This window comes from Cibotium barometz, chromosome 22 (genome assembly GCF_041138505.1).
Source record: "Cibotium barometz isolate CiBa-2024 chromosome 22, ASM4113850v1, whole genome shotgun sequence".
Lineage (NCBI taxonomy): Eukaryota > Viridiplantae > Streptophyta > Polypodiopsida > Cyatheales > Cibotiaceae > Cibotium > Cibotium barometz.
Genome location: NC_141067.1, coordinates 1710432 through 1736214, shown reverse-complemented (window position 1 = coordinate 1736214; position 25783 = coordinate 1710432). Strand labels below are relative to the sequence as shown.

The 25783-nt window shown below is 45.4% G+C and overlaps 1 protein-coding gene across 2 annotated transcripts in view; it reads left to right on the top strand.

Moving 5' to 3' along the window:
- The first annotated feature begins 2290 nt into the window (after positions 1-2290).
- Positions 2291-25783, top strand: part of LOC147626154 (DEA(D/H)-box RNA helicase family protein) — a 57246-nt gene continuing 33753 nt past the window's right edge. For both annotated transcript variants that reach the window (XM_086816264.1, XM_086816263.1), the window contains exon 1: positions 2291-2996. In XM_086816264.1, coding sequence (XP_086672390.1) covers positions 2601-2996 — 396 coding nt within the window. In that variant the 5' untranslated portion in view covers positions 2291-2600. The remainder of the gene's footprint in view (positions 2997-25783) is intronic.

Sequence of the window (25783 nt, the reverse complement as noted above, 5' to 3'; positions counted from 1 at the left end):
GGAATGTGAAGTTGTGGTGCAAGGGGAGGTGGTGCAAGGGTGGGGGGTTGGGAATAGATCCGTGGTGGTGGATAGAGAAGAAGGTACGTGAGTGTGCACGGGGCTTCTATCCACGCTAGGGTGCATGTATGGGGCCCCACTAGATGAAGGCTCTTCAAAATTTGTTTCATCACGGCCAAACATGTGTGGCTTGGCGACCACATGTAAATGTGCAACTAAGGCCATTGTACCACCACCGAATGGAATGGAGGCATTGAGGGCATGCAACCATAACCGAAAGGTGTCCATGGTGTGCAAGGAAGCTTAGAAAAACTTTAACGATGCGTGCGAACGATGCGTGCGCGGGCCCGAAATAGAAGTTTCAGCTTACTTTTGCCTTGTGCGTGAACTCACCCTTAAGGTTAAAAGTGGTCTTTTGAGGCGTTTTATGCATTTAAAAATGACCCTAGTGAGTCAAGGAGGTAGACCATAAGCACCACTATAGATTTGGAAATTTAAAAATTTTTAAAATTTTTTATAAAAAGAATGGTACATCCGTACACTTAGGTTGGTACGGTATGGCCGTGGCTTAGGTACAATATAGTCGTGGCTGAGAGAGAGAGAGAGAGAGAGAGAGAGAGAGAGAGAGAGAGAGAGAGAGAGAGAGAGAGAGAGGTTTTTACGTCGTAGCAACTATGCCAAGAGCCCTAGAAGGACTATCCAACGAAGTTGGACTTGAACCCAGGTGGATCCATGCCAACTTAAGGGCCCTTGCACTAGCCAATTCTGCCCCACGTCGGGGTGCAAAAGGGTAGTGCGAGGGTCCCTTTTTATTACATACACACCTACCCAAGAGAGAGAGGTTTTTTTACGTTATAGCAACTATGCCAAGAGCCCTAGAAGGACTATCCGACAAGGTTGGACTCAAACCCAGGTGGATCCATGCCAACTTAAGAGCCCTTGCACTGCCCAAGAGAGGTTTTTTACGTTGTAGCAACTATTTGTAGCAACTATGCCAAGAGCCCTAGAAGGACTATCCGACGAAGTTGGACTCGAACCCAGGTGGATCCATGCCAACTTAAGGGCCCTTGCACTAGCCACTTCTGCCCCACATTGGGGTGCAGAAGGGTAGTGCACGCGAGAGAGAGAGAGAGAGAGAGAGAGAGAGAGAGAGAGAGAGAGAGAGAGAGAGAGAGAGAGAGAGAGAGAGAGAGAGAGAGAGAGAGAGTGGAGGAGTGGAGGCCACATATTGGGGAAGGGAAGAGAGAGAAAAATAGGGGAAGAGAGAGAAGAGGAATAGGGTGAGAGAGAGAGGAGTGTAGGGGTTTATTGAGAGAAAAAAACTAAATAAATTATATAATATAAAATATAAAGATATATAAAAAATAAGTATAAAATATATAGAATACAAATATATATAATAACAATATGTAAACATACAATAAGTAGGGATATTAAATAAATATATTTATTAAATCTATACTAATATATTATAGTATAATGTTATATATATATATGATAATTTAATATAAATATACATAATAATATAATATAAATATTTCATTAATAAATAAATAAAAAAATCTAAAAAATTTAAAAATATGCATAGTAAATATGTAATAATGTATAAATATATAATAATGATATATAAATCAATATATATATATATATATATGGTAAATATATAATAATATTATAGTACTACTATTATATATAAACACATTCACACACATACATACGCGTACACAGTCACACGTGCATGTGAAGTGTGTGTGTGTGTGAGAGAGAGAGAGAGAGAGAGAGAGAGAGTTTCTATGTGTGTGAGAGTGTATATGGGATACGGTTGAGAAGAGAGAGTGTGCATGTGTATGAGAGAGATAAGGTTGTGTGTGTGCATGTGACACAGACATAGAGAGAATGCATACAAGAGAGAGACACATATATGTGTCTCTCTCGCTCGCATGTGATATAATAATGATATATAAATCAATATACATACGGTAAATATATAATAATATTATAGTACTACTATTATATAAAAACACATTCACACATACATACGCGTATAGTCACATGTGCATGTGAAGTGTGTGTGTGTGTGAGAGAGAGAGAGAGAGAGAGAGAGAGAGAGAGATTCTATGTATGTGAGAGTGTATATGCGATACAATTGTGAGAAGAGAAAGTGTGCATGTGCATGTGTCTGTGTGTGTTTGAGAGAGATAGGGTTGTGTGTGTGCATGTGACACAGACAGAGAGAGAGACGCATATATGTGTCTATGTGAGAGAGTCGCCCATAGACACATGCATACACGTACAAATACATACAAGCATATATAAAAACACACACTCACTCATACACACCTGCACACACATACACATGCACATGCATAGATGCATACATGCACACATACATATGTATGCACATATGCATACAAGCAAAAACTTAGGTCACCTATTTCTTCTACATGAAAGAAGTCCACTATACCAAAAACAGTGAAGGGTTATCGACCAAGTAACAGGCCTCATAAGCTGCTGCAACCTTTACATGACAAACCCTAAAGACACGCGCAGCATTTGAAATTCTGCTTCCAGTCATCTCAAGGCGTATACGTGAGAGTGAGATGGTGGTAGAGAAGATGGGCACGGATGCGAAGCGGAAGCAGGTGCGGAGGCTCCCCTTCCGCAAGAGAAAGGATGCCAGGATGGCGGAGGCTGACGAAATCGCCGCTTTGGAAGCCCGCATCCAGGCCGGGGCTCCGCGTGCGGGCTCCAACCCCCTCGCCTCTTCTCTCCCTTCCGAGCAGCAGCAGCAGGAGAAAGACGCTGTTCCTTACGCCGGGGCCAAGCTATTCCAGCACCTCCCCATCTCCGACCGAACTAAGCGTGGCCTCGCCGACGCTAAGTTCACGCAGATGACTGCCATCCAGCGAGCAGCCCTGCCTCATGCGCTCTGTTGCCGGGACGTCCTTGGCGCAGCGAAAACAGGATCTGGAAAGACGCTCGCTTTCCTTATTCCAGTATCTCTCTATATTTATCTCTTATCTCTCATTTGTGGTGATTGTATTATTTGTACTGATTGGCTGATTAGATTTTTAATGGACAGAATATAGTTTAGAGCTGAGGATTTGTCTTGTGAATCTGAGAGAGAGAGAGAGAGAGAGAGAGAGAGAGAGATTATTAACGTTGAGAGCATCTCCAAGAACAACAACAACGAAAGCACTAGTGGGCTCTGCCCACGTGTGCCTCTGCTAGTGCTGCCAGCTTACTCTCTGTCAAGGCAATGGGTTTACAAAGGTAATTGAGAACTCCATCTTCTGGAGGGATGAGATGGTGAGCCCTCCATGTTTCCGTGGATCAAGCCCAAATCCCCCTCTGCTCTGTGAGTGATCTTCTATGCGTAGTGGATGCAGGTCTTTGAATGCTGTGGATCAAGCCCAAAATCTCTGCACTCTTCTATGGGTAGTGGATGCAGGTCTTTAAATGCTGTGGTTCTCTGAGATGTCCTAAGGGCATCTAGACTGTGAGTGATCTTCTATGGGTAGTGGATGCAGGTCTTTGAATGCTGTGGTTCTCTGAGATGTCCCAAGGGCATCTAGAAGTAGTTAACTGTCTTGAGGTTGTGATGAGGATTCCCTAGGGTGGAAGTCTCTCAATGCGTGTGCTAGTTGTGTGCACTTGCGCCTCCTCATTATCTTGGCATTGCCATGATACTTAAGCCTTTTTTGCTCCCTCATGAGTTTGGTTGTGAGTTTGTGTGTCCCTCGCAAGAAAAGTGCCACACATCTTTGGATCCATATATTACATGACTGTGAAGAGGGCTAAACCCTCTCTGAATAAACACTGGAAAGCCTTCCTCTGTTTCGTAGTGTGTTGGCCATTGAAGCATAGCGTGCTTCTCAATCTCATTCTCATGCATGACACACTCCCTACGTATTTGTTGGGTGCCACCTACCCCTCTCTTTGTCTCAATTTGAAGTTTGTGTGACGACATCATGATTTGGCCCATGAAAATCTTGAGTGCATGTGACATGAATTCCCAAATATCTTGGTGTCTAGATTATTCAATGTGCAGTTATTGTGAGATTATAGAGGGGAGTGGTCTGACCTTATCCATGTCCTGTGAATATAGATTTGCCAAATATTCTCTAATAAGTTCATTTAGTTCTTGCCTTGGTATTGCATGGGGTTGACCAGGGTATTGTAAAGGTGGCAATGCATCCATGGGGAGGCTGTGCATCGTCATCCATCTTGTTGTCTCTTGTTGTCTTGGCATGCCAGCAGCTATCTACCCCCTTTGATGCTAGGAGCATGGATGAAGACAAGGCTTGCCTTTTGTCGTGTGCCCAATTCGCTGTACCATGTTCATGTACTTGACATGCTGAAATGATGCATCTACGTGCAGAAATTGGGTTGCAAACTTCTCTAGAATGATGTGATGTGGGATGGAGGGTTTGCTAAACATAAGATGGCTGAATGATCGCTCTCTAGGCCACCTTGGCCTGGGCAGGCCTCCTGTTGTTGCCAGCCCACAGAAAGTTGCGGATCAACCGTTGAACCTAACCAATGCAGGCCCGTCAGAAGGCCCAGCGAGAAGTAATATACCACACGGTGCCAAGAAGAACACGGTTGGCCACCGGCCGGCTAAGGAAAGCCTCGTTGAACTCCAATATAGAAGCTTCTTGCGAATGCTCAGAAGAAGAGGGCCTAACTACTGCACTGGGGAGATATCGATGCCCACCTTGCATCCAAGATAATAAATTGGAGTGCCCCTCAAGATCCATTGGAAAGCCTCAATTGGACGCCAAGTCTGGGTGGGCGGAGAGCCAACCCAAAATCCACGTGACTTGTGCAAGTTGATCTGCACTCCTAATGTGTTAGAAAAGATCTCGCCTCATCAAATCTCTTAAGATTCCCCACGTCTCTTGATAGGCATGCTGCTGTGTCATCTGCGAACTGTGAGTCTTGCAGCTCCTCCTGTGCACACGGATGGGGAGACGCAATCCCTAAAGCCCAATCTCCTGAGCTGAGAGAAAAATGCTCATGGCCTTGGCAACAAAAAGAAAGAGATATGGTGCAAGGGGGCAGCCTTGCCGAACCGAGCGAGAAAGAGGAAATCTCTCACCTCTGGCTCCGTGAATGAGAACCTGATTGTGAGAGGCCGAGTAAAGTCCGGAAACACCATGGATCCACTCCTCCGGAAATCCCATCCAGCACATCTTCCCGTCTAGAAAGTCCCAATCAACTTGATCGTAGGCTCTCTCAAAATCTAGTAGGAGCATAATGAGATCTTGTTGGTGCATCGTCGCCTCCTAAGATGATTGTGCCAAAGCTTGCCTAGCAATACATCAAAGCCATCGAGAGGGGCAACCAAAAAGTTTTGATGATCCAAAAAGCCTTGAATGTGCACATGCAACTTGCCTATGATAGGTGTAACTTGCACCGCTTTACCCACAAAAGAGGCTTCTTCTTCAATTTGGCGTCCCAAGTCGCCTACCTCAATGCCCAAAGCGGTGGTCATTCGCACAAAGAAGAAATTATCCGTTGCACAATCATCAAACATGAAGAGAGCGGGTCGATCTTTAATTTGCCCCCAAGCTTTGCATACCACTCTCTCATTACCCTCATGACTTGAATCCCCTTGGTACATTGGAACAACATGTACATTCACTCTAGGCTGCTTGTCATTCTCATTCTTTCTACATTGGGGGCATCCCCTAAACATGTGATCTTTGCTTCCACATGCACAACACTTTCCCTCTTTGCTCCAGGGTGAGACCAAACTTGTGCCTCTTCTTGGAGTTGTCTTTAGATGAAGTAATTTCAGCTTTCCAACCTCCTTTAACATCTTTTAAGTGTCCTCTTGGTGGCTGTCCACCTTTTTGCAAGTTTTGGACATACCTTTTTTTTGCCCTTTTTTAGCATATGCATCCTTGCCGGACTCCATAAGTGAAATGGTGTGAAGATGTGTGTGTGTGTGTGTGAGAGAGAGAGAGAGAGAGAGAGAGAGAGAGAGAGAGAGAGAGAGAGAGAGAGAGAGAGAGAGAGAATCACTAATACCAGAAAAAGCACCAAAGCTCAGTGGCAAGGACTGAAGCAATAAGCTCTTGCAAAGTTTGGTTTTTTTGCATATCTATGCATGTTTGGTAGATGGGTTACAGTCCGGATTCTAATTTTCTCCTTTCTTCGGGCTTACTAATGTGCATAAATGGTGAGAGCTTCAACCTGATCTTCCAAAACTTTGTAGCATAGGCATGTACTGGTTCATTGTCCTTTTGATCTATTATTCTTTCCCACTTGGGGGCAAGAATTGCACATAGAACCTCTCTTTAAACTCTTCCAAGTGCTGATTGGATAAGAGGAGAGCTTCTCCAAATCCACCAATGTGTAGAATTCTACATACTTGCATGGTGGATCTTAGACTTCTCTGTGAAGTTTTCATCACTAAAGGTAATATCAAATTGAGCAATTAAAGCCAATGCCTTGCTTGCATCGTTCTCACCATGGTGTGTTTCAAATTTGACTAACTTGTCACCGGCCTTGAATTCATGTTACTTTTTGGCATGATGCTTTTCCCTTCATGTTTTTCCTTTCCCCTTTTCAATGAAGCAACCCTTAGGACATTGAGCTCATCATCGGTGTGATATGATGCATGTGCACTCCGAGTAGGTGGCCTTGGTAAAACCGTTGCCTTCCTGCATACATGGGTTCATATCTCCTTGCTCATGAGAATACTCTAAGGCATGAGTATCATGGATTGCATGTTGATTGTGTACATCATGAGACTCCCCTATTTGGGGTTGAGCACAATCTTGCCTTACACTTAAACAATTGACACAATTCAAACAAGTTGAAAATGAGAGAAAAGGGAATGGGGATCTTGCACAGTACACCACATTGAGCGGGGAACAAGCTCCGCCCCCTTTCAGGAATTTATTCAAGAACAATCCACGGGCACGCTGGCCACGATCAATACCATCAATGAATACAAAACAAACAAATATGCCGATGTAGGATATCCAAGTTGATGTCGATGTCGATGTCGACGTACAAGATCTCTGATGTCGAGCACACCACGGGGATGACCCACAAGTATCTCTCACCGGGCTAGTACCAAATCCAAATATCCAAATCTAAATCCAATGAATCTAAGTCCAATGAATCCAAATCGAAATCCAAATCCAAATCCAAGTCAAACTCGAAGTCCAAGTCCAAGTGCAAGTCCAGATCCAAGTCCAAGTCCAAATCCAAGTCTAAGTTCCATAACCAAGTTCCATGTTCATGTCCAAGCTTCATGCCCAACCTATATGTCTAAGTTCCATGTTTATGTCCAAGCTTCATGTTCCATGTCCAAGCTCTATGTCCAAGTTCTCCATGTTCAAGTCCAAGAAACACTCGCTCATCCCACGAGTAATATCCACAACTCCTATAGCCTTGTCCATGAAGAAAACCATGGAAAAGCTCTTTCTCGCAAGAAAATTGATATAAAACTTGTTTTAATGGTTTTTGGGCGATAAAAACATCCAAAAAGCAATTTTTAGGGTTTTTGGAGCAATTTTAGGGTTTCTGAAAATTTTTAGGGTTTTTGAAATTTCTGTCCGTACATGCGTCCGTAATAGCCCATGCATATGCCCATACAAGTCTAGGGCTGACCGTACAGCTGAAAAGCATGTTGGAGAAGGTGTTGATGGCGAAGAAGAAGCTCTTCATGATCATTATGATGTCCCCACATACTCCACGATCTCCTTCAATCTTCAATGATCTTGTTCATGGTACTACAAGAGAAGTCCAATCCTTTTTATACTTGTAAGAGACCTACTTTTTGCCAAAAAGCCTTCATGCTTTTACTTTGCCTTTTTACACTTTGCTTTTTTTATTAGTAAAATATTACTCAACTTTTGGTGCTTTGCTTTTCTGGCTCTAAGGCCTTGCTTTTCGGCCTTGGAGAGCTGCTTTTTGAGAAAGCGCCTTTTAGCTTTTTGGTCCGACTCAGTCTCCTCTTTCCAATGGTGCCCTCGGCTCGCGGTCAACCCTGTTTGACTTTTTGATTTTTCTTGCTTTTTGATCAAGAATGGTGCTTTTTTCTTAATCAAACTTTATGGACCCTGTCCCCGTGTCTTCTTCCATCTGTCTGGTGTCCGGGCATGGATTTCATCATGTGAAATAGAGCTAGGAAGGCCAAATAGTTACACATTGTGTGTACTCTTTTAAAACATGGGTAGACATTTTGTTTAAGTGTGGGAGGTCGAAACCATGTGGGCACCTTGTTTGGGCACCCTATTGGCCATGCTGTGTGGGCTGGACACCCCATAAGCGAGGGGTGACCACCCATGTGGCAAAGGGTAGGTGTGGGCACTTGAAATCCCATGCGGTGTGGGCACCTAAATTCCCATGCATGACTCCTCCTCTCCCTGCAAGCTTGGTCACCATCTCTTCAACACACTGCTCTCCATTGTTTTGCTTCATAACAGGTGCTTCTCTCACTCGATTGCAATTCCGTATGCATATCTGTGATCTCATCTCAAGAGCGTCCTCTCCATGTGTTGGTTGCTTTCCATTTCGTTGCCCTCCTGAACCACCTATATTGTTATGTCCAAGATAGGTGCACACTAGCGCGTGGTGAGGCTGGAGGCTAGACATGGGGGGTGCTTAGTGGGGAGATATCCCTAATGTGGGAAGAGGCTTATAAGTGGAGGCATAGTTATAAGTAATTATAGGGTTAATATCTTATAAAAGCATTGGGACCTTACATGTACGGGTGCCACATCATCAAGCCGCCAGCCTTACGTTGCACGGCCAACTCCCACAAACCCCTGTTGATAGGCAGTTGTTCTTGGAGAGCACCCGTGGCTGCGTTTTTTTGTTTGGAGCTGTTTCGGGCCTTCTACGAGCTTGTTTGTGCTCGCGGGCGGTGCCTATGACGGACCGGTTGCGTCTCAACTTCAGTGATATACTTTGTTGTTGCTTGGATTTGTGCTTGGGAGTGTCCTCCGATGCTAGTTTTCCATTTTCAGCATATTCTCCATCGTGAGATTGCAACGTAGGTGCTAGTATGGGCACACTAGTGTCGTGTGTGCACCCATGACACCACTTTCATGGTTGCTTCGCGCGCTAGTGAGAGGTGACAGAATTCTTCCCCGATAAACAATCTTGTTTGGTACATGCATTCATTTTTTTTGTTCATGGCAAATGTGTTGTAAAGAGCCTGTGGAACATTGTACAAAATAAAATACTCCAATAGTATACTTGGTATTGAAGGGGTGGGGGTGGGTTGGCCTGGTTTCGGCCCCAATGTGGTGTTCATTTTCAGCATTGTCTTTGTCTTGTGGTGTTTCCATTTCACAAGTGTTTGTTAATTATCTATGAGACGGTGTCCAAGTAGTGATCACCTCCGTTGGAATTAGGGTTAGGGTTGCAACAATGCACACACACAAGATAGAGAAGCTTGAGAGCACACAAACTCACTAGATTAGAATCAACAAATGTGTGCCAGATACAAAAGATAAGTACACACCCCAAAATGAGTAGATAAGAGGGTGTACATACGCATAGGGGAAAAAACCTCCTAGTGAGGAAAAAGGTGTCCCGACTGTCCTAAGTGTGTTCACACATCATTACCATATAATGCTACAAATTTCCCCTGGAGTGATGATGTAAACATGTAAAGGGTATGGCCGATCAATCCTGAAAAGGCAGTAAGTCCAAAGCTTTACGAAAAGCTTTGAACTTTTCACACGAGGAAGAGCCTTCGTGAATAAATCTACCATGTTGTCATGTGTAGGCACATAGACCAAGCTGATCTCTCCTCCAGAGAGTCTTTCCCTGACAAAGTGGTAATGCACCTCAATGTGCTTAGTGCGAGCATGAAACATTGGGTTCCTCGCAACTGCTAATGCGCTCTGTCTGTCAATGAAAATCGTAGTGCTAGACGACTGTCCAACACCCAAATCAACTGAAACCGATCCCGTCAAGTGGAAATAGACTCCGTTGGACACCCACACGCGTAATAGCACAACTTAATATCACAATTTGAAATGAACAACTTAATAACAACTGAAAATTGAAATGAAATGAATTGTTGATAGATGGACACCAGCACTGGGGTTGGAACGGGCCGACTCCCCCCTCAATATATGATATATTATTGGGAGTATTTAACAAATACAATGCTCCATGGGTTCAATGAACCAGATGATGTCCATGTACAAATGAATACAGTACCAAACAAGAGGCTCGAAGTAGATGTTCGAAGGAGAGCGACCACTTGAGTGGTCCAATCTCTACGGTCCTGTGCCTTCACTGGACTCTGCGGGGAGCGCCCCACTGGTGTTCCAGGACCACGCACAAACAGGCGCTCCCGTACTAACGCCTGGCTCTCCCGATCTCGGCACCTTTGGACCGTGGCTCTCCAAAAGCTTGGACTACCCGGCACCGAACGGGTGTTAGCTACAAATACCCGAGGTGTCTGTGTGCAGCTACTTGAGAGGGACACCAGGGCACAGCAGCCTGTCGAGGAAGAGGAGCTGCCGCCTGTGTAGAAGGTGTAGCCACCTAGGAGGTGCAAAGCCACCTGTAACCGCCTATGGAGGGAAGGTGTAACCGCCTGCAGAGAGAGGCCACCTAGCTGCAGCCGCTTGCTAGAGCCGCCTGCAGAGAAGATGGCAGAAGGAGCAGCCGCCTTTGGAAAGGAAACACCTGGTTGCAGCTTGCGCCACCTGTAGTGTAGAGGTCAACCTGCTGGAGAACAAACGCAGCCACATACAGAAGCCACAGCCGCCTGCTGTGATGCTGAAACCGCCTGGTTGCAGCCTGTAGAGGAAGAGGCGTGGAGGAGGAGCCGCTGATGGAAAATAGGTACAGCCGCCTGCTGGAGAGAAGGAGGTGGCGCAGCCTGAAGAGGAAGAGGCGTGGAGGGTGAGGAGGCGCACAATCGCATGTATGGGTGGAGGAGCAGCTTGAGGAGATGGAGGCGCACGATCATGTGTGTGTGAGCAGAAGGGTGGTCGCTTTTTTTGTAGATGTTGGAGGGGAGTTAAACGATCACAGCTGGCCGGCTCCCCACGTTTGCATGGGGGCGGCCAGCTTCATGGTGTGGTGTGGGTAGGTGGCCATGCACCCACCCCCACACACTTAAGGGGTTAAGTGTGGGGTTTTCCTCCCCACCTTGGCCCACAAGTGGTGCCCATAATGGGTGCCCACTTTTAAATGAATGTGAACTTACAACCTTATAACATTAAAGGTTAGAAATAAAACTATTAAACCAACAAGTGCAATACACTTACCACCTGTTCACACGCAACAAAACTCGTCAGAAGACAGAGCAAACTTCACGACTCACTGGCAGGCGTCCCCGCTCCGTAAGTGGCACGTCAAGCAGGCAAACACAAGAGTACAAGTCATGTGAAAACAGTTTCAAACATGCAAAACATGAGTGCATGTGCAAATAGTATCATGGACATATCTCCCGTTCATGGAACAAGTACAAAACATCTGTCGAGCATAAAAATGGCACGACATAAAACATAAATCTTGGTCTTCCTATGGAGTGACAGTCCCATAGGTAAAACACAGTTCCAGGCACGAGCCTCCCTATGGAGTGACAGTCCCATAGGCGGCACAAATACTGATTCTTCCATGGCGTGACAATCCCATGGATAGAACACAGTCCAGGTCATACACGGGTGGCACCAGTCTGGCTCCCGTCCATATGACACCATCCGCTAACACACGGGTGGCACCAGTCTGGCTCCCGTCCATGTTAAGCAAAAATACTGGCCTCTTCACATGAGACACCGGCCTGGACTCAAGTGAACGAGACACAAAACTGGAGATGGACCAAATGGTCGGCCAATTGGTGACATTAGCCATAAGGCATCTAAGCCACACACACTCAACTGTAAAGCTACCCTGTGCTCAGCTTCACAGCTGGAAGTGGCCACTGTAGGCTGCTTCTTGCTGAGCCATGATATACATGAATCACCAAGGCGAAAGCAAAACTCGTGTGTCATGACATCCAGCCCAATCTGAATCACTAAAAGCATGCAACTGTGACTCATCTCCTTTTGGATAAAACAATCCAAAATACTGAGTGCCCTGTAAATAGCGGAAAACCTGCTTGACAGCTTGCCAATGTGTGAGGATTATGTTGTTAATTCCTCATATTGTGTACTAATTACTACTTAAGTACTTAACTTAGAGAACAAGAGACTTCAGGAGAACACTTGAGAGAAGATTGAGTTGAATTGATTAAACTGAGTACAATAGGTCTCTTATATAGGAGATGAAGAGACACATTTGAAGAGGCATGTCCTTTGACGAAAGGACGTGACCATAGACGAAAGGATACAACTTTAGGCTAAGGGATGTGTCTATTCGATGTAGAGGCACAACCATTCATCAAGGGATACAACCATTCGTTGAAGGGATGTGGCTATTCGATGAAGAGGTACATCCTTTGGCGAAGAGTCGCAACCAGTCGAGGGTAGGGGTTCCCTTGGCTGGTTACTCTTTGCATTTGCAACAGAAATCGGCAATGAAGAGAGGATCTGAGACATACATACGTCACAATCGTGACATTCCCTCCCATTTAAAATAAAACCCATCTGTCAAATGATAGACATCCGTTTGTCAAAGAATTCCTGAAGAAGATTAGGGTATTGCTGCATGTCTTCATTTGTTTGCCAAGTGGAATCAGACTCATCCAAATCCATCCATTTCACAAGAAATTTGGTAGTCAACTTTCTTCTTGTTTCCTTCTGTCGCACGTCAAGAATTACTTCTGGAACAAGGATAATATGGTCATCTTCAATTTCTAGTACATATGAAGATAAGTTTGGAAGAACAGGCAAATCTCCTTGAACATATTGTTTGAGCCAAGAAATGTTAAAAGTCGGATAACAACTAAATTTTTCACAAGAATCTTTCGCAACTTTGGAAAAACTGACTTCACTGTTTTGTAGCGGTGAGGTGCCACATACAACAAGACCAAATCTCCTCCTTGAAAATTTGCATGTCGACGATGCTTGTTGGCCTGTTTTTGATATTTTTGTTGCACATGGACCAATTTATCTCGAACTTGCACAAGCACATCTTGCATCTCCTGAGCCAACTGATATGCCAACGCCACTTTGTGTTGTAAAACAAAGTTTGTAGGCACAAGAGGAGTATGTCCATATGCTGCTTGAAATGGAGTTAATCCAATTGCTGAATGATGGGAATTATTATAAGCAAATTCCACGAGTGGCAAATAATCTTCCCATGATGCCAAACGGGATTGAATGTAATGTCGAATCATTTCTTCCAAAATCCGATTGACTCTTTCAGTCTGTCCATCTGTTTTGAGGATGATAGGCTGAACTGAACAACAAATTCGTGCCAAGAGGTTTGAACAAAGACGTCCAAAAATGTCCAGTGAACTTTGGATCTCTGTCAGAGATGATGGTCTTCGCGGCAAACCATGCAATTTGAAGACATGTTGTACGAACAATGACGCCACATCTGGGGCTGAAGCAGCTTTCTTGCAAGGAATGAAATGCGCCATTTTGGAAAATCGATCAACCACCACAAGAATCTGAGCATTGCCTTGGGATGAGCGAGGCAAAGTGGTAATAAAATCCATACTGATACTTTTCCATCTCTCATTGGGAACTGGCAACGGTTGAAGTAACCCTTGAGGAAGTTGTTGAGAGGCTTTCATTATCTGACACGAATGACAAGCTTTGACAAATTTGATAACATCTTGCTGCATCTGAGGCCAGAAGTATGTAGCAGACAAAAGCCGATATGTCTTGTTGATACCAGGATAAGCAGCATAAGGAACTTCATGATTCTCTTGAATGAGAATCTTCCGCAATGAAGTATTGTGAGGCACACAAATGCGATGAGAAAAGAACAGCAATTCATCTATGATGGTGTAGGCTACAAACATGTTCATTTCTGCAAGACTGGGATTAGAGGATTTGAGAGCATGGAACGCATCTCCAAAATCTCTATCAGTCAAATACTCATTTTTGGCACCGGAGATTGTTGGGGTAAAGGCATTATGCCCACCCTTATAGTGTGTACAAGCCCATAAGTTATAGTACATAGTACACTTAGTACTTTTAATGTACTAAGTGCACTATGTGTACTAGTGCAATATACATGTGTGATAGGGGAGTCACACACTCATTCCAATGAGTTGACTTATCCCCACAACTCTCTCTCTCTCCCTTCTTCTCTGTGTGTATGTCTCCCACATGAAACCCTAGTTCTTCCATTCAACTGGTATTAGAGCCCTGGTTTTAGGGTTTTGTTCTCAAGTGCTGCATCGTTGGAAATCAACTGTAGAAGAGCTGCGTGTGGTGCCGCCTGTTTGTGCTCCCTGCGTGTGCTGTACGGACTTGTTTGCTGCGTGTGTTGAACCAATCGTAGGCAGTGCGAGCAAAGCAAGGCGCTGGTGGCCACAAGGCGTAACAAAGAAGCGAGGCTGGAATTCACCGCTCGTGCGCTTGCAGCTTTCAAGCGTTGGACGCTAGACGGCTGGCTACTAGGCGAAGTCGGCGGCAACAAGAACGTGGAGAGCACTCGTAGCGTGAAGGGGAGGGCAGGCGAGCGAGGAGTTTTACGCGCAGCTGGAGGAGTCGGCAGAGGCTCCGTTCCATCGTCGCCCTTCTGTGAGGCAAACGCAGCAGTTATCAGCGGAGCTGCGCGTAGACAATTTGCCGGACTGCGCGCTGGATTGAAGTGACGGGCAAATTCACCCGCGAGCTGGTTTGTGTGCTGGTCCTCGTGTGCTGGGCGCTGTCTGTGCGCCTAGTGGCCATCGCTACACGAGGAGAGCTACGCGTTTTGATCTGCACTGTTTATCGGCCATCGCTGCTTGCTGAGGCAACTTTACCTGGCCGCCTACACGCCTGCACCTGCCCGACTAGCGATTCAAGAAAGTCGAAGTACGCCTGCACCTGCCCGACTACAAAGGTTTGCTACAAGAGCCACAGGCAGCAGCACGAATACAGCTTCAGCACGGGTCTGCACAGCAGCATCAAATTTGACACCCCCCTTTTTTTCTTGCAATAGAAATCAAAAATTCAGAGGTACATGCTTCAAATTTTTTTTTTGGGATTTGCAATTGAGCAGATACAATCATCAATTGAGCAGGTACAGGTGCCAAATTGCTCAAATTTTGAGCAAAATTGGCAAAATCGGGTGACATTGGTCACAATCAGGATCAATTTGCAGGAAATTGGATGTCGAAATTTGGGGCTTTTGATGTAATTGTGCAATTAAGCATTCATACATGCTGTATGATGTGAGAAATTTCACATTCGGGCAAAATTGCAGTAAATTGGAGTGCATAAAGGGCTTTTGTGCTGATTGGGTTGATTTGCATGTAGGCACTCGCATTTGATGCTTTGGGCAATGTGTTGATGCCTGTCAAGCACTCAATGTGCCTATAAATCAAGGGGCTTTTATGTACTGGATGTATATGTGGCCAGGGGGAAGCACTGTGAAGACTCTGGATGCCTTCATGTGCATTAATGTACCATGTATGATCAAAAATTGATCTTAAATCAAGGGGCTTTTCAAGATTTTATGCTTGTTGAGCTTGGCAAAGCAACAGGCAAGACTTTTATGCCTTGAATCCTCAGAAATCAGCTTGCAGTCAAGGGGCTTTTGCCCAATTTCTGTTCGGGACTGTTGTATGCAGTGGTCGGTACTGTAAAAGTCTGATTTTCACTCATTTGGACAGCCAGGAGAGCATTTATTGCTATTGTACTTGCCGGTACAGATTGTGCAAGTTTTGGCATGGCTGCACATTGATTTGAGTGAGGAAAAGGTTCATTTTCAGCTGCTGTACTTGCCGGTACAGATTTGGTACATCATTGGTGAGCACTTGGTACTGTTGTACAGTACTTTGGAAGGGCAACAGAGCACATTTAAGGTGCTGTCCTAAATCTGCAGCAACCAGATTTTGGTGATTTCATCACATACGGTGGGAGTAGAGTTGCATTTGTGCTTCCGCAGTGGGAGATAAACTTTGGGAGAACAACTGTGAGCACTTTGTGTGCTTTTGGTGCAGTGTTTGCACATTTTGGAGGGAGTCAGGCATTGACAGGTTGCATATTGCTATGGCAACCACAGGTGAGAGCTCTTCATTGCTTCACATCAAGAAGCTTGAAGGCTCACATAACTATGACATTTGGCAAACCCAGTGCTGTAATGTGTTGCTCCAGAAGAAGCAGCACAAGCCCATCAAAGAAAGGGGTGTAAAGCCCGCTTCTCTTACTGCTGAAGAGTGGGAAGATATGGATGAGCTGGCAAGATCTATTGTCATGTTGTCTGTGTCAGACTCTTTACTTTTCAGCATTCGTGAAGAGAAGACAGCTTGGGGAATGTGGCAAAGATTGCAGGACTTGTATGCCCAGCAAAGTGCCTCAAGCAAAGTGTATTGGTTTAAGAAACTCATAGGTCTTCAGATGAAGGAAGGGGCGTCTATGACAGCCCATCTAAATGAGTTTAATGGTATTGTCAACCAGGTCATTAATCAAAAGTTGGCAATGGACGATGAGTTCAAAGCCACTTTTCTCTTATGCACTTTGCCAGAGAGTTGGGACACATTCAGGACAGCCACTAGCAATTCGAATGCTATGCTGTCATATGCAGATGTTGAGGGTGCTCTTCTTCAAGAGGAGATGAACAGGAAAAACAACTCTGTTGGAAAGTCCATTGCAATGAATGCACGTGGGAGATCCCAGCAAAGGGGTAAAAGCCAAGAACGGGGAAGGAGCAAGTCCCGCTCCAAAAAGGACTTGGAATGCCATTATTGTGGCAAGAAGGGACACATCAAAAAGCAATGCTACAAATGGAAGAATGATCAAAAGGAAAAGGGCAAAGGAAAAGATAGAGACAAAGATGAAGCCAAAGATGCAAAGCCAAAGGGCAAAAGTGGAGTCAAGATTGAAGAAATCAACGTGTCACATGCAGGTGACAGTGAGGATGAGGTCCTATTCACGTCTTCACTTGATGTCCATTCACTTCTTACAGGAGATGGTCATGGTATGCACTCATGGATCATTGATTCAGGTGCCTCCTTTCATGTCACAGGTTGCAGAGACTTGTTTGTCAGGTATACTGCTGGCAATGAAGGAGTAGTTTATTTGGGTGACAACCATCCATGCAAGATTCTTGGCAGAGGTGATGTGAGGCTTGTGTTTTCAGATGGCTCACAGCTTATGCTCCATGATGTCAGGCATGTGCCTGAGATCAAGAAGAACCTGCTTTCTACTGGACAGCTTGATGATGCTGATTATGTTACCACATTTGGTAGTGGAAAGTGGAAGATTAGTAAGGGCTCACTGGTTGTTGCCAGAGGCTCTAAGGTGGACACTCTTTACTTCATGCATGTAGGTGTTTGTCACCATGCTAATGTAAATGCAACCGAGCTGCCGGAAATCTCTATGTGGCATAGCCGGTTGGGACACACGAGTGTCAAAGGAATGGAGCAATTGTCTCGTTTGGGTTACTTGCCTTCCCTAAAGTTTTCAAGTTTTCAGTTTTGTGAGCATTGTATATATGGCAGGCAACTCCAGTGCCCCCACAAGAAAGCTCTTGGACAGAAAGATGCTCAGTTAGAGCTTGTGCATACAGATGTATGTGAGATGCCTCAGCTTTCTTTGGGAGGGGCAAAATATTTTGTGTCCTTTATTGATGATGCCACACGCAAGGTGTGGGTTTATTCTCTTCGTTTGAAGAGTGATACATTCTCAGTGTTTCAGAAGTTTGTTGCTCTTGTTGAGAATCAAACTGGCAAAACACTGAAAGCTTTGCGTTCCGACAATGGTGGAGAGTATATGTCCAAGCAGTTTCAGGACTTTTGTGATGCTAAAGGCATCAAGAGGGAGCCCTCTACTCCTTATGATCCTCCACAAAACGGGACAACAGAGAGGATGAACAGGACCATTCAGGAGAAGGTCCGTTCTATGTTGTCACATGCTGCATTACCTCATGGTTTTTGGGTTGAAGCTGTTATGACAGCCGTTCATCTTATAAACAGGTCACCTAACATGAGGCTTGGTGGGAAAGTGCCAGAAGAAGTATGGACAGGGAAGCCTCCGTCCTACAAGCACTTGAGAGTGTTTGGTTGCGTTGCGTACGTGCACATACGTAGGGAAATGCGCACCAAACTTGATCCTAAGTCTCACAAATGCATATTCCTAGGATATGGTGACAGAGGTGAAATGGGGTATAGACTTTGGGATCCAGTGAATAGAAAGATTATACGCAGCAATGATGTCATTTTTGATGAAACATGCATGTATAAGGAGCCTGCAAGGCAACAGGAGCCTGGCAGAGTCATCTTTGATGATGATGGACATCATGGACAACAACCAAGGGCTGTAAATCAGCCATTACAGCAGCAAAACCAGCCCTTAAATGGTGCTGAAAATGGTCCAAATGGACAGCCAGAGACGGCAGAAGATATCCCTATGGATATCCCACAGTTAGAGGAAATACCGGGCATGATATTTCAGCCTTATGGCATGGAACAGGAGCCACCAATAGGTGATATGCAGGCTGGACAGCAACCTGCAAATGATGGTCATTGGGTACGGAGGTCCACAAGACCCTCCAGAGCCCCTGACAGGTTTGTTCCAGGGGTTGACTACTTGATGCTCACTGACTGTGGGGAGCCCTCATGTTATAAGGAGGCTTTACAGAGGGCAGACAAGGCTCTTTGGGAGTGTGCCATGAAGTCAGAGATGGATTCTCTGCACAAAAATGGAACATGGAAGTTGGTGCATTTGCCTATAGGCAAGAAGGTTTTGCCTTGCAAGTGGGTTTACAGGCTCAAAGTTGCACCAGATGCAAAGCCAAGATACAAAGCCAGGTTAGTGGCTAAGGGCTTCAAGCAGGAATATGGTGTGGACTTTGATGAGATCTTCTCTCCATTGGTCAAAATGACCACACTTAGAGCTGTATTAGCTTTGGTTGCTCATGATGATCTGGACTTGATTCAGATGGATGTGAAGACTGCTTTTCTTCACGGTGACCTCCATGAGGAGATATATATGCAACAGCCAGAGGGTTATGCAGTAAATGGAAAGGAGAAGCTTGTATGCAAGCTGAAAAAGAGTCTTTATGGGCTCAAACAGGCACCAAGGGAATGGTATCATAAATTTGATACATTCATGAAATCCCAGAATTTCAGGAGAAGTGACATAGATCATTGCTTATACACCAAGAAAGCTTTGGATGGCAGTCTATTGATCCTCATCTTGTATGTTGATGATATGTTGATTGCCGGGAAATCTCGTAAAGAGATGGATGCCTTGAAGAAGAGGCTGCATCACACCTTTGATATGAAGGATTTGGGTGATGCAAATCACATTTTGGGTATGCGGATACTTCGGGACAGAAATCAGCATGTGTTGTATTTGTCTCAGAAGGAATACATTGGCAAAGTTTTGTAGAGGTTCAATATGGACGGGGGGAAGAAGACTAGTACTCCTTTGCCTCCATATGTGAAACTCAGTGCTATGGACAGCCCACAGTCAGATAGAGACAGGGCTGATATGGCCAAGATTCCGTATGCTTCAGCTTGTGGCAGTCTCATGTATGCCATGGTTGCTACTAGGCCGGACATTGCATTTGCAGTGGGAGTGGTTTCTAGATACATGGCCAAACCTAGCAAGAAGCATTGGGAAGCAGTGAAAGGTGTCATGAGATACCTGAAGGGCACACAGGATATGTGCATTTGCTTTGGCAACCAGGATGCATTAGTGCATGGTTACACGGATTCGGATTATGCCGGTCATCCAGATAACCGGAAGTCTACTACCGGTTATGTGTTTACATTCACAGGAGGTGCTGTGTCATGGATATCCAGGATGCAGAAGTGCACTGCCTTATCTACTACAGAGGCCGAGTATATTGCAGCCACAGAGGCTTGCAAGGAGGCATTATGGCTATCTCGGTTAGTGGTTGATTTGGGTTATACAGGGGATATTCCATTGTTGCATTGTGACAGTCAGAGTGCCATCCAGTTGGCAAAGAACCCTGTCTTTCATGCAAAGACGAAGCATGTGGATGTGAAGTATCACTTCATTAGAGAGGTGATAGAGAACAAGCAAATTCAGCTTGTTAAGATTCATACGGATGACAACCCGGCTGATCTGTTGACAAAGAGTTTGCCTCCGGAGCGGTTTGCTCATTGCAGACACTTGATGGGCATTGGATGAGGCCAGTTTCAGCTTTGATATGGCCTTGTATATTATCATGTACATGCTGATTTTTTCTTTTCCTTCATTTAAGGGCACTTTGGCTTTAAGTGGGAGGTTGTTGGGGTAAAGGCATTATGCCCACCCTTATAGTGTGTACAAGTCCATAAGTTATAGTACATAGTACACTTAGTACTTTTAATGTACTAAGTGTACTATGTGTACTAGTGCAATATACACTTGGTACATAGTACACTTAGTACTTTTAATGTACTAAGTGCACTATGTGTACTAGTGCAATATACATGTGTGATAGGGGAGTCACACTCTCATTCCAATGAGTTGACTTATCCCCACAACTCTCTCTCTCCCTTCTTCTCTGTGTGTATGTCTCCCACATGAAACCCTAATTCTCCCATTCAGAGATAATGGAGTATAATCAGGGACGAAGATCTCGTAGTAGAATGTCACAGGAGGGCGCGTGGAGGAGATATTGCGGAGGCCATCCACACTGGACTCTGGAAGAAAGTGTGCCAACTGAGGGTACCGTGACAGGAAGTACTCGAAATGAGCAAGGTGTAGTGGCTCGTAGGTGAGGAAAATAGTCCAGATCGCCCAAGTGTCGGGTTCGGTTACATGCGGGCTGCTGACATGTATGCGGTACACCTGTGAGGCCGGGGCTACTGGGATAGGAGAGTCTGGGAGACTTGGAATCCACCCAGCATCGGCGGAAAGTGGCACCGGTTCCGGAGTGGGGGCACGAAGAGGACTGTGTTCGGGAAGGAGAGCCTCGGGGATCTCGTCGATGTAACTCAGGTGCTCCTTCGGAAAATTGTCCATGAAGCATGCACGTGGATGGCAAGAGCGCATACACAGTGTGACGTGGGCAGAGCCGGGAGAGAGGATGAAGGCGAAAGTGCAGTTGGCGGCATCCTGATAGCCGCTGCCGGGCGGGGGCTTCACACTCGTGCACACCTTTTTTTTATAAATTGATTAGAGGCCCAAATGCCACGTAGCGTGCCCAATTATTATTATTATTATTTTTTTGTTTATGGCTTAAGGGTGACGGTGGCCTGGAATCGTCACGTACCCGACCAGAAGAGGGGGTGCGCCTCTTCGAAAAGGCGCCGCCAGCTGCATCTGCACGATGCGAAGAGGGGCTCATGGCCTGCAGCGAACGAAGCGAGGAGGGGGGGGGTGCTCCATACTCAGCAGAGAGGGGGGGGGGGTTTCCAGACATGCAGAGAACGGCTACCACCACCGGTAGCAAGGAGGGGGTAATCCAGGTATGCAGAAAGGGTTCCCTCTCTCAGACACACAAGGTACGTGTGTATGGGTGTGGATTTTTTTTATTTTTTATACATCACCATGGGCAAAGCTTTACGCCAAGTCCACCATCGCTCCGCTGCTTCCATACAACACTGAGAAGAGGGGTGGACGAGGGAGTGCCGCGGAGAGGGTGAGGGCTTCACAACCCACGAGTAGGAAAGGTTTTAGCTCTGATACCACTGTGAGGATTATGTTGTTAATCCCTCATATTGTGTACTAATTACTACTTAAGTACTTAACTTAGAGAACAAGAGACTTTAGGAGAACACTTGAGAGAAGATTGAATTGAATTGATTAAACTGAGTACAATAGGTCTCTTATATAGGAGATGAAGAGACATTTGAAGAGGCATGTCCTTTGATGAAAGGACATGACCATAGACGAAAAGATACAACTTTAGGCTAAGGGATGTGTCTATTCGATGTAGAGGCACAACCATTCATCAAGGGATACAACCATTCGTCGAAGGGATGTGGCTATTCGATGAAGAGGTACATCCTTTGGCGAAGAGTCGCAACCAGTCGAGGGTAGGGGTTCCCTTGGCTGGTTACTCTTTGCATCTGCAACAGGAATCGGCAATGAAGAGAGGATCTGATACATACATACGTCACAATCGTGACACAATGCTTCGCACCTGGACTATGCATAAATCTGCTCAATTGTGAGACCACATACTGTATATCTGGTCTCGTGTTGCATACATAAAGAAGGGATCCAATAGCCTGTTGATACAAACTAGCATCAAAAGAGTCTCCTGCATCTTGAAGACTAAGTCGAGTATCTGTCTCCATAGGTGTACCACAGGTTTACAGTCTTCAAGATTAAACCTCTTCAATAGCCTCTGTATATATTTAGACTGTAGCATAACAATGCCATCATTGCATTGCATAAACTGAATCTCCAAATAGTAATGCAACGGCCCCAAATCTGACATCTCAAACGATGACTGCAAATCAGCCTTAAAGGCTGAAATCTGATCTATATCGGGTCCCATGAGCAGCATGTCATCAACGTATAGAACGATGACCAAAAATGTGTCCTTACTCCTCTTCACATAGAGGGTACTCTCTGTTGGACTGTTGCAAAAATCATTTGCAACCAAGTATGTATGAATCTTCTCATACCATGCTCTAGAAGCCTGCAAAAGGCCATAAAGAGCCTTTTTCAACCTGCATACTTTAGACTCTTCTCCTTTCACAACAAAACCAGGAGGCTACGATACATACACCTCCTCATGTAAATCACCATTCAAGAATGCAGTCTTAATGTCTAACTGATGTACTTCCACCCATGATGTGCTGCCAAAGCAATGAGACACCTAATGGTAGTCATACGAGATGTGGGTGCAAAGGTCTCATCATAATCAATGTCCTTTTGTTGGGCATTTTCCTTTGCAACAAGTCTGGTCTTGTAGCGATCAATGCTATCATTTGCTTTGCGTTTTAACTTGTAAACCCACTTAGTACCAATATCCTTCTTGCCATGAGGTAGATCTATCAAATACCAAGTGTCATTCTTGAGTATAGAGTTATACTCATCCTGCATAGCATGCATCCAATGATCATCATCCTGTGCTTCCTCAAAGGAAACAGGTTCCTCCTCATTACATAAAGAACATGATCCACATGAGAATAATCTGCATGATGAGAACCTGCACGAGTTCTGCTATGTAAAGGAGTTGCTAACTTGCTATCCCTCAACGTCTGCACAAGCCATTTTGGCATACGCCTAGATTCTTCTATGGCTGCTCTCTCCTCATCCACTACATTCTCAATAATTGCCTCATCAAAAGGTTGAATTGCAGGCTGATTTTGCACCTGCAAAGGTTGAATTTCAGCACTTGGTTGAGCATTCAATTGCTCTACATATGGCTGCCCTCCATTAAACAAAGGTAGGAGCGAATCAAACATGTCCTGTGCGTATATATTCTGCTATTTTTTGCATGAAAGCATGGGCTGAACTGAGTTTTTGACAAAAACATCATCTCTACTTACCAAGATCCGCTTTGAGGCCGGATGGTAGAGTCTATATCCCTTGCTTTCTGAACTGTATTCCACAAATATGCATTTAATTGCCTTATTATCAAGCTTATTGCGTTGTTGCTCAGGCACAAGAGCATAAGCAAGACAACCAAAAACACGCAAATGAGCCACAGAAGGCTTCCTGCCATGCTAAGTGTCATTAGGAGTTTTAGACTGCAAGGCCTTGGTAGGACATTTGTTCAACACATAGTTTGCGCACATAGTTTCCTCTAACCAAAAACCATGAGGTAAATCTTGGGCTTTCACCATACATCGTGCCATCTCCATGAGAGACATGTTCTTCCTCTCAGCCACACCATTTTTCTGAGGTGTGTATGGCACTGTACATTGATGCCTTATGCCTTTTTCAACCATACATGCATGAAATTCCTTGGACATATACTCCCCCCCCCTCCCCCCGATCTGAACGAAGGGTGCCAACTTTACATTCACATACATTTTCAACCATGGATACGAAGTGCCTAAAGCACATAAAAACCTCTAACTTCTTCTTTAATGGATACACCCAGCTATTGTCAGAATATGCAGCGGAGATGATGACCAAATCTGGGAACACAAGAGCAAAAACGCAGGCAGAAAAACAGCACAAGAGAGAGAGAGATGTAGGCGTGTAACTCTGCTCTATATACACAAGAAGATCCCGAATAATGATACAAATGAGGTATGGGGGCTGAGGACCTATATATACTCCCCTAGAGGGCAGTCGGCCAGCATCAGGAAAGCCCACGACTGAGAAAAATGTCCATCACTGCTGAAAATAGCAATCGGCCAGCTACAGATGCCTCCGCCTAGACAGAACAAGTCGGCCAGCACTCTGACAGCCCACGACTGATGTAGATCCAGTCGGCCAGCTTCAGAGTGCTCCTGGCATCACCTGGCAGCCCTCCCAAGCCTCAGAAAAATGGAAAAAAATAGGGGAAAAATACGGAGTGTGGGGAAAAATGGGAAAACACCTCATAAGGGCGGGCACACCCACAACAAAGGCCCTGGTGTATAAAACTAGACAGGAGATGACTTCTAACACCCCTTCTCAGCTCCTGGCTGTGTGACCAACCACTGGGAGCTGGGGTGCTGCCTGAGCAAATCCTGAGAGCGACTTCGTGAAGAGGTCCACCGTACTGTCCTCCGTCGAACAGAACTCCAGCAAGATGTCATCAGCAACGATCTGTTCACGAACAAAGTGCCTCTGGATGACCATGGGTTCCTCCAGTGGAAGCCCAAACCTGCAATGTAACCTCCTCCTGCTCCGTAAAACTGCTCCTGGGCCATAAGTAGATCCCCTCGTGTCCGAATCTCTTCCCCAAACCGAGTCACTCCAACCGCGGAGTCAGACTCCATCCAACAATCCCCCTCCTGTGTACAAGAGTCCATGATCCTTCGCATGCTGCAGAAACCACAGGAAACGCAATCCTGCCTCACAAAGAGATATCTGCAACCAAGAGCTCAACCGCCTCATCAGGAAGCTCCCGTCCAATCTGGTGTCCATCAACCAGATCAATGAACCATACAGCTTCTGAGTCACAGAGACATCACACTGCTCACAAGGATCAACACCTGTTACGGTGCACAAACAAGTCCTGGAAACCTGATGAAACCTGTCAACCACCCCCTCTGAATCCGGAACCACAAAGCCTGGAGTAACCACCTCCTTCTGCAAGTAATCACCTGTCACCTGCCTGGCTTTCCGAAAGGTCCCCGTGGAAAGAACATCCTGAAAGCCTGTAGACTCCATTCTCCACTCCACCTTCCCAAACCACTTGGCCTGTTGCTTTGTCCCGGAGAGCAACAAAGTGCTCATCAAACTCCACCCGTACGCCAGTCTTGCAAACCTGATGCACTGACAACAGATGAAAACCAAGTGCCGGAACATACAACACCTGGGAGGAATGCTTCTCCCCTCTGCCATCGGGAACTATCTCCATCCTGCCCTCACTGTAAACTGGGATAGTGGACGTATCCCCAGTAAGAATATGACCAGAAACCCTGCAGAGATCCTGTAAACCGGAACGGGAAGGAGTCATGTGCCTGGAAGCACCACTATCGAGAATCCACTCCCGAGTATCCGTTGCGGAGAGTCCTCCAATCTCCTCCCTGCCTGAAGAAAATGAAGCATTGGTGTCCATCACCTCCAGGTGCACAAAAGCCGGAGTCTTCATGATTGCTGAGGAGTCTTCACCCTTCTCGGTCTTCCGCTTGGGACACTGCCTCCAGTAGTGGCCTTTCTCGCCACAATCATTA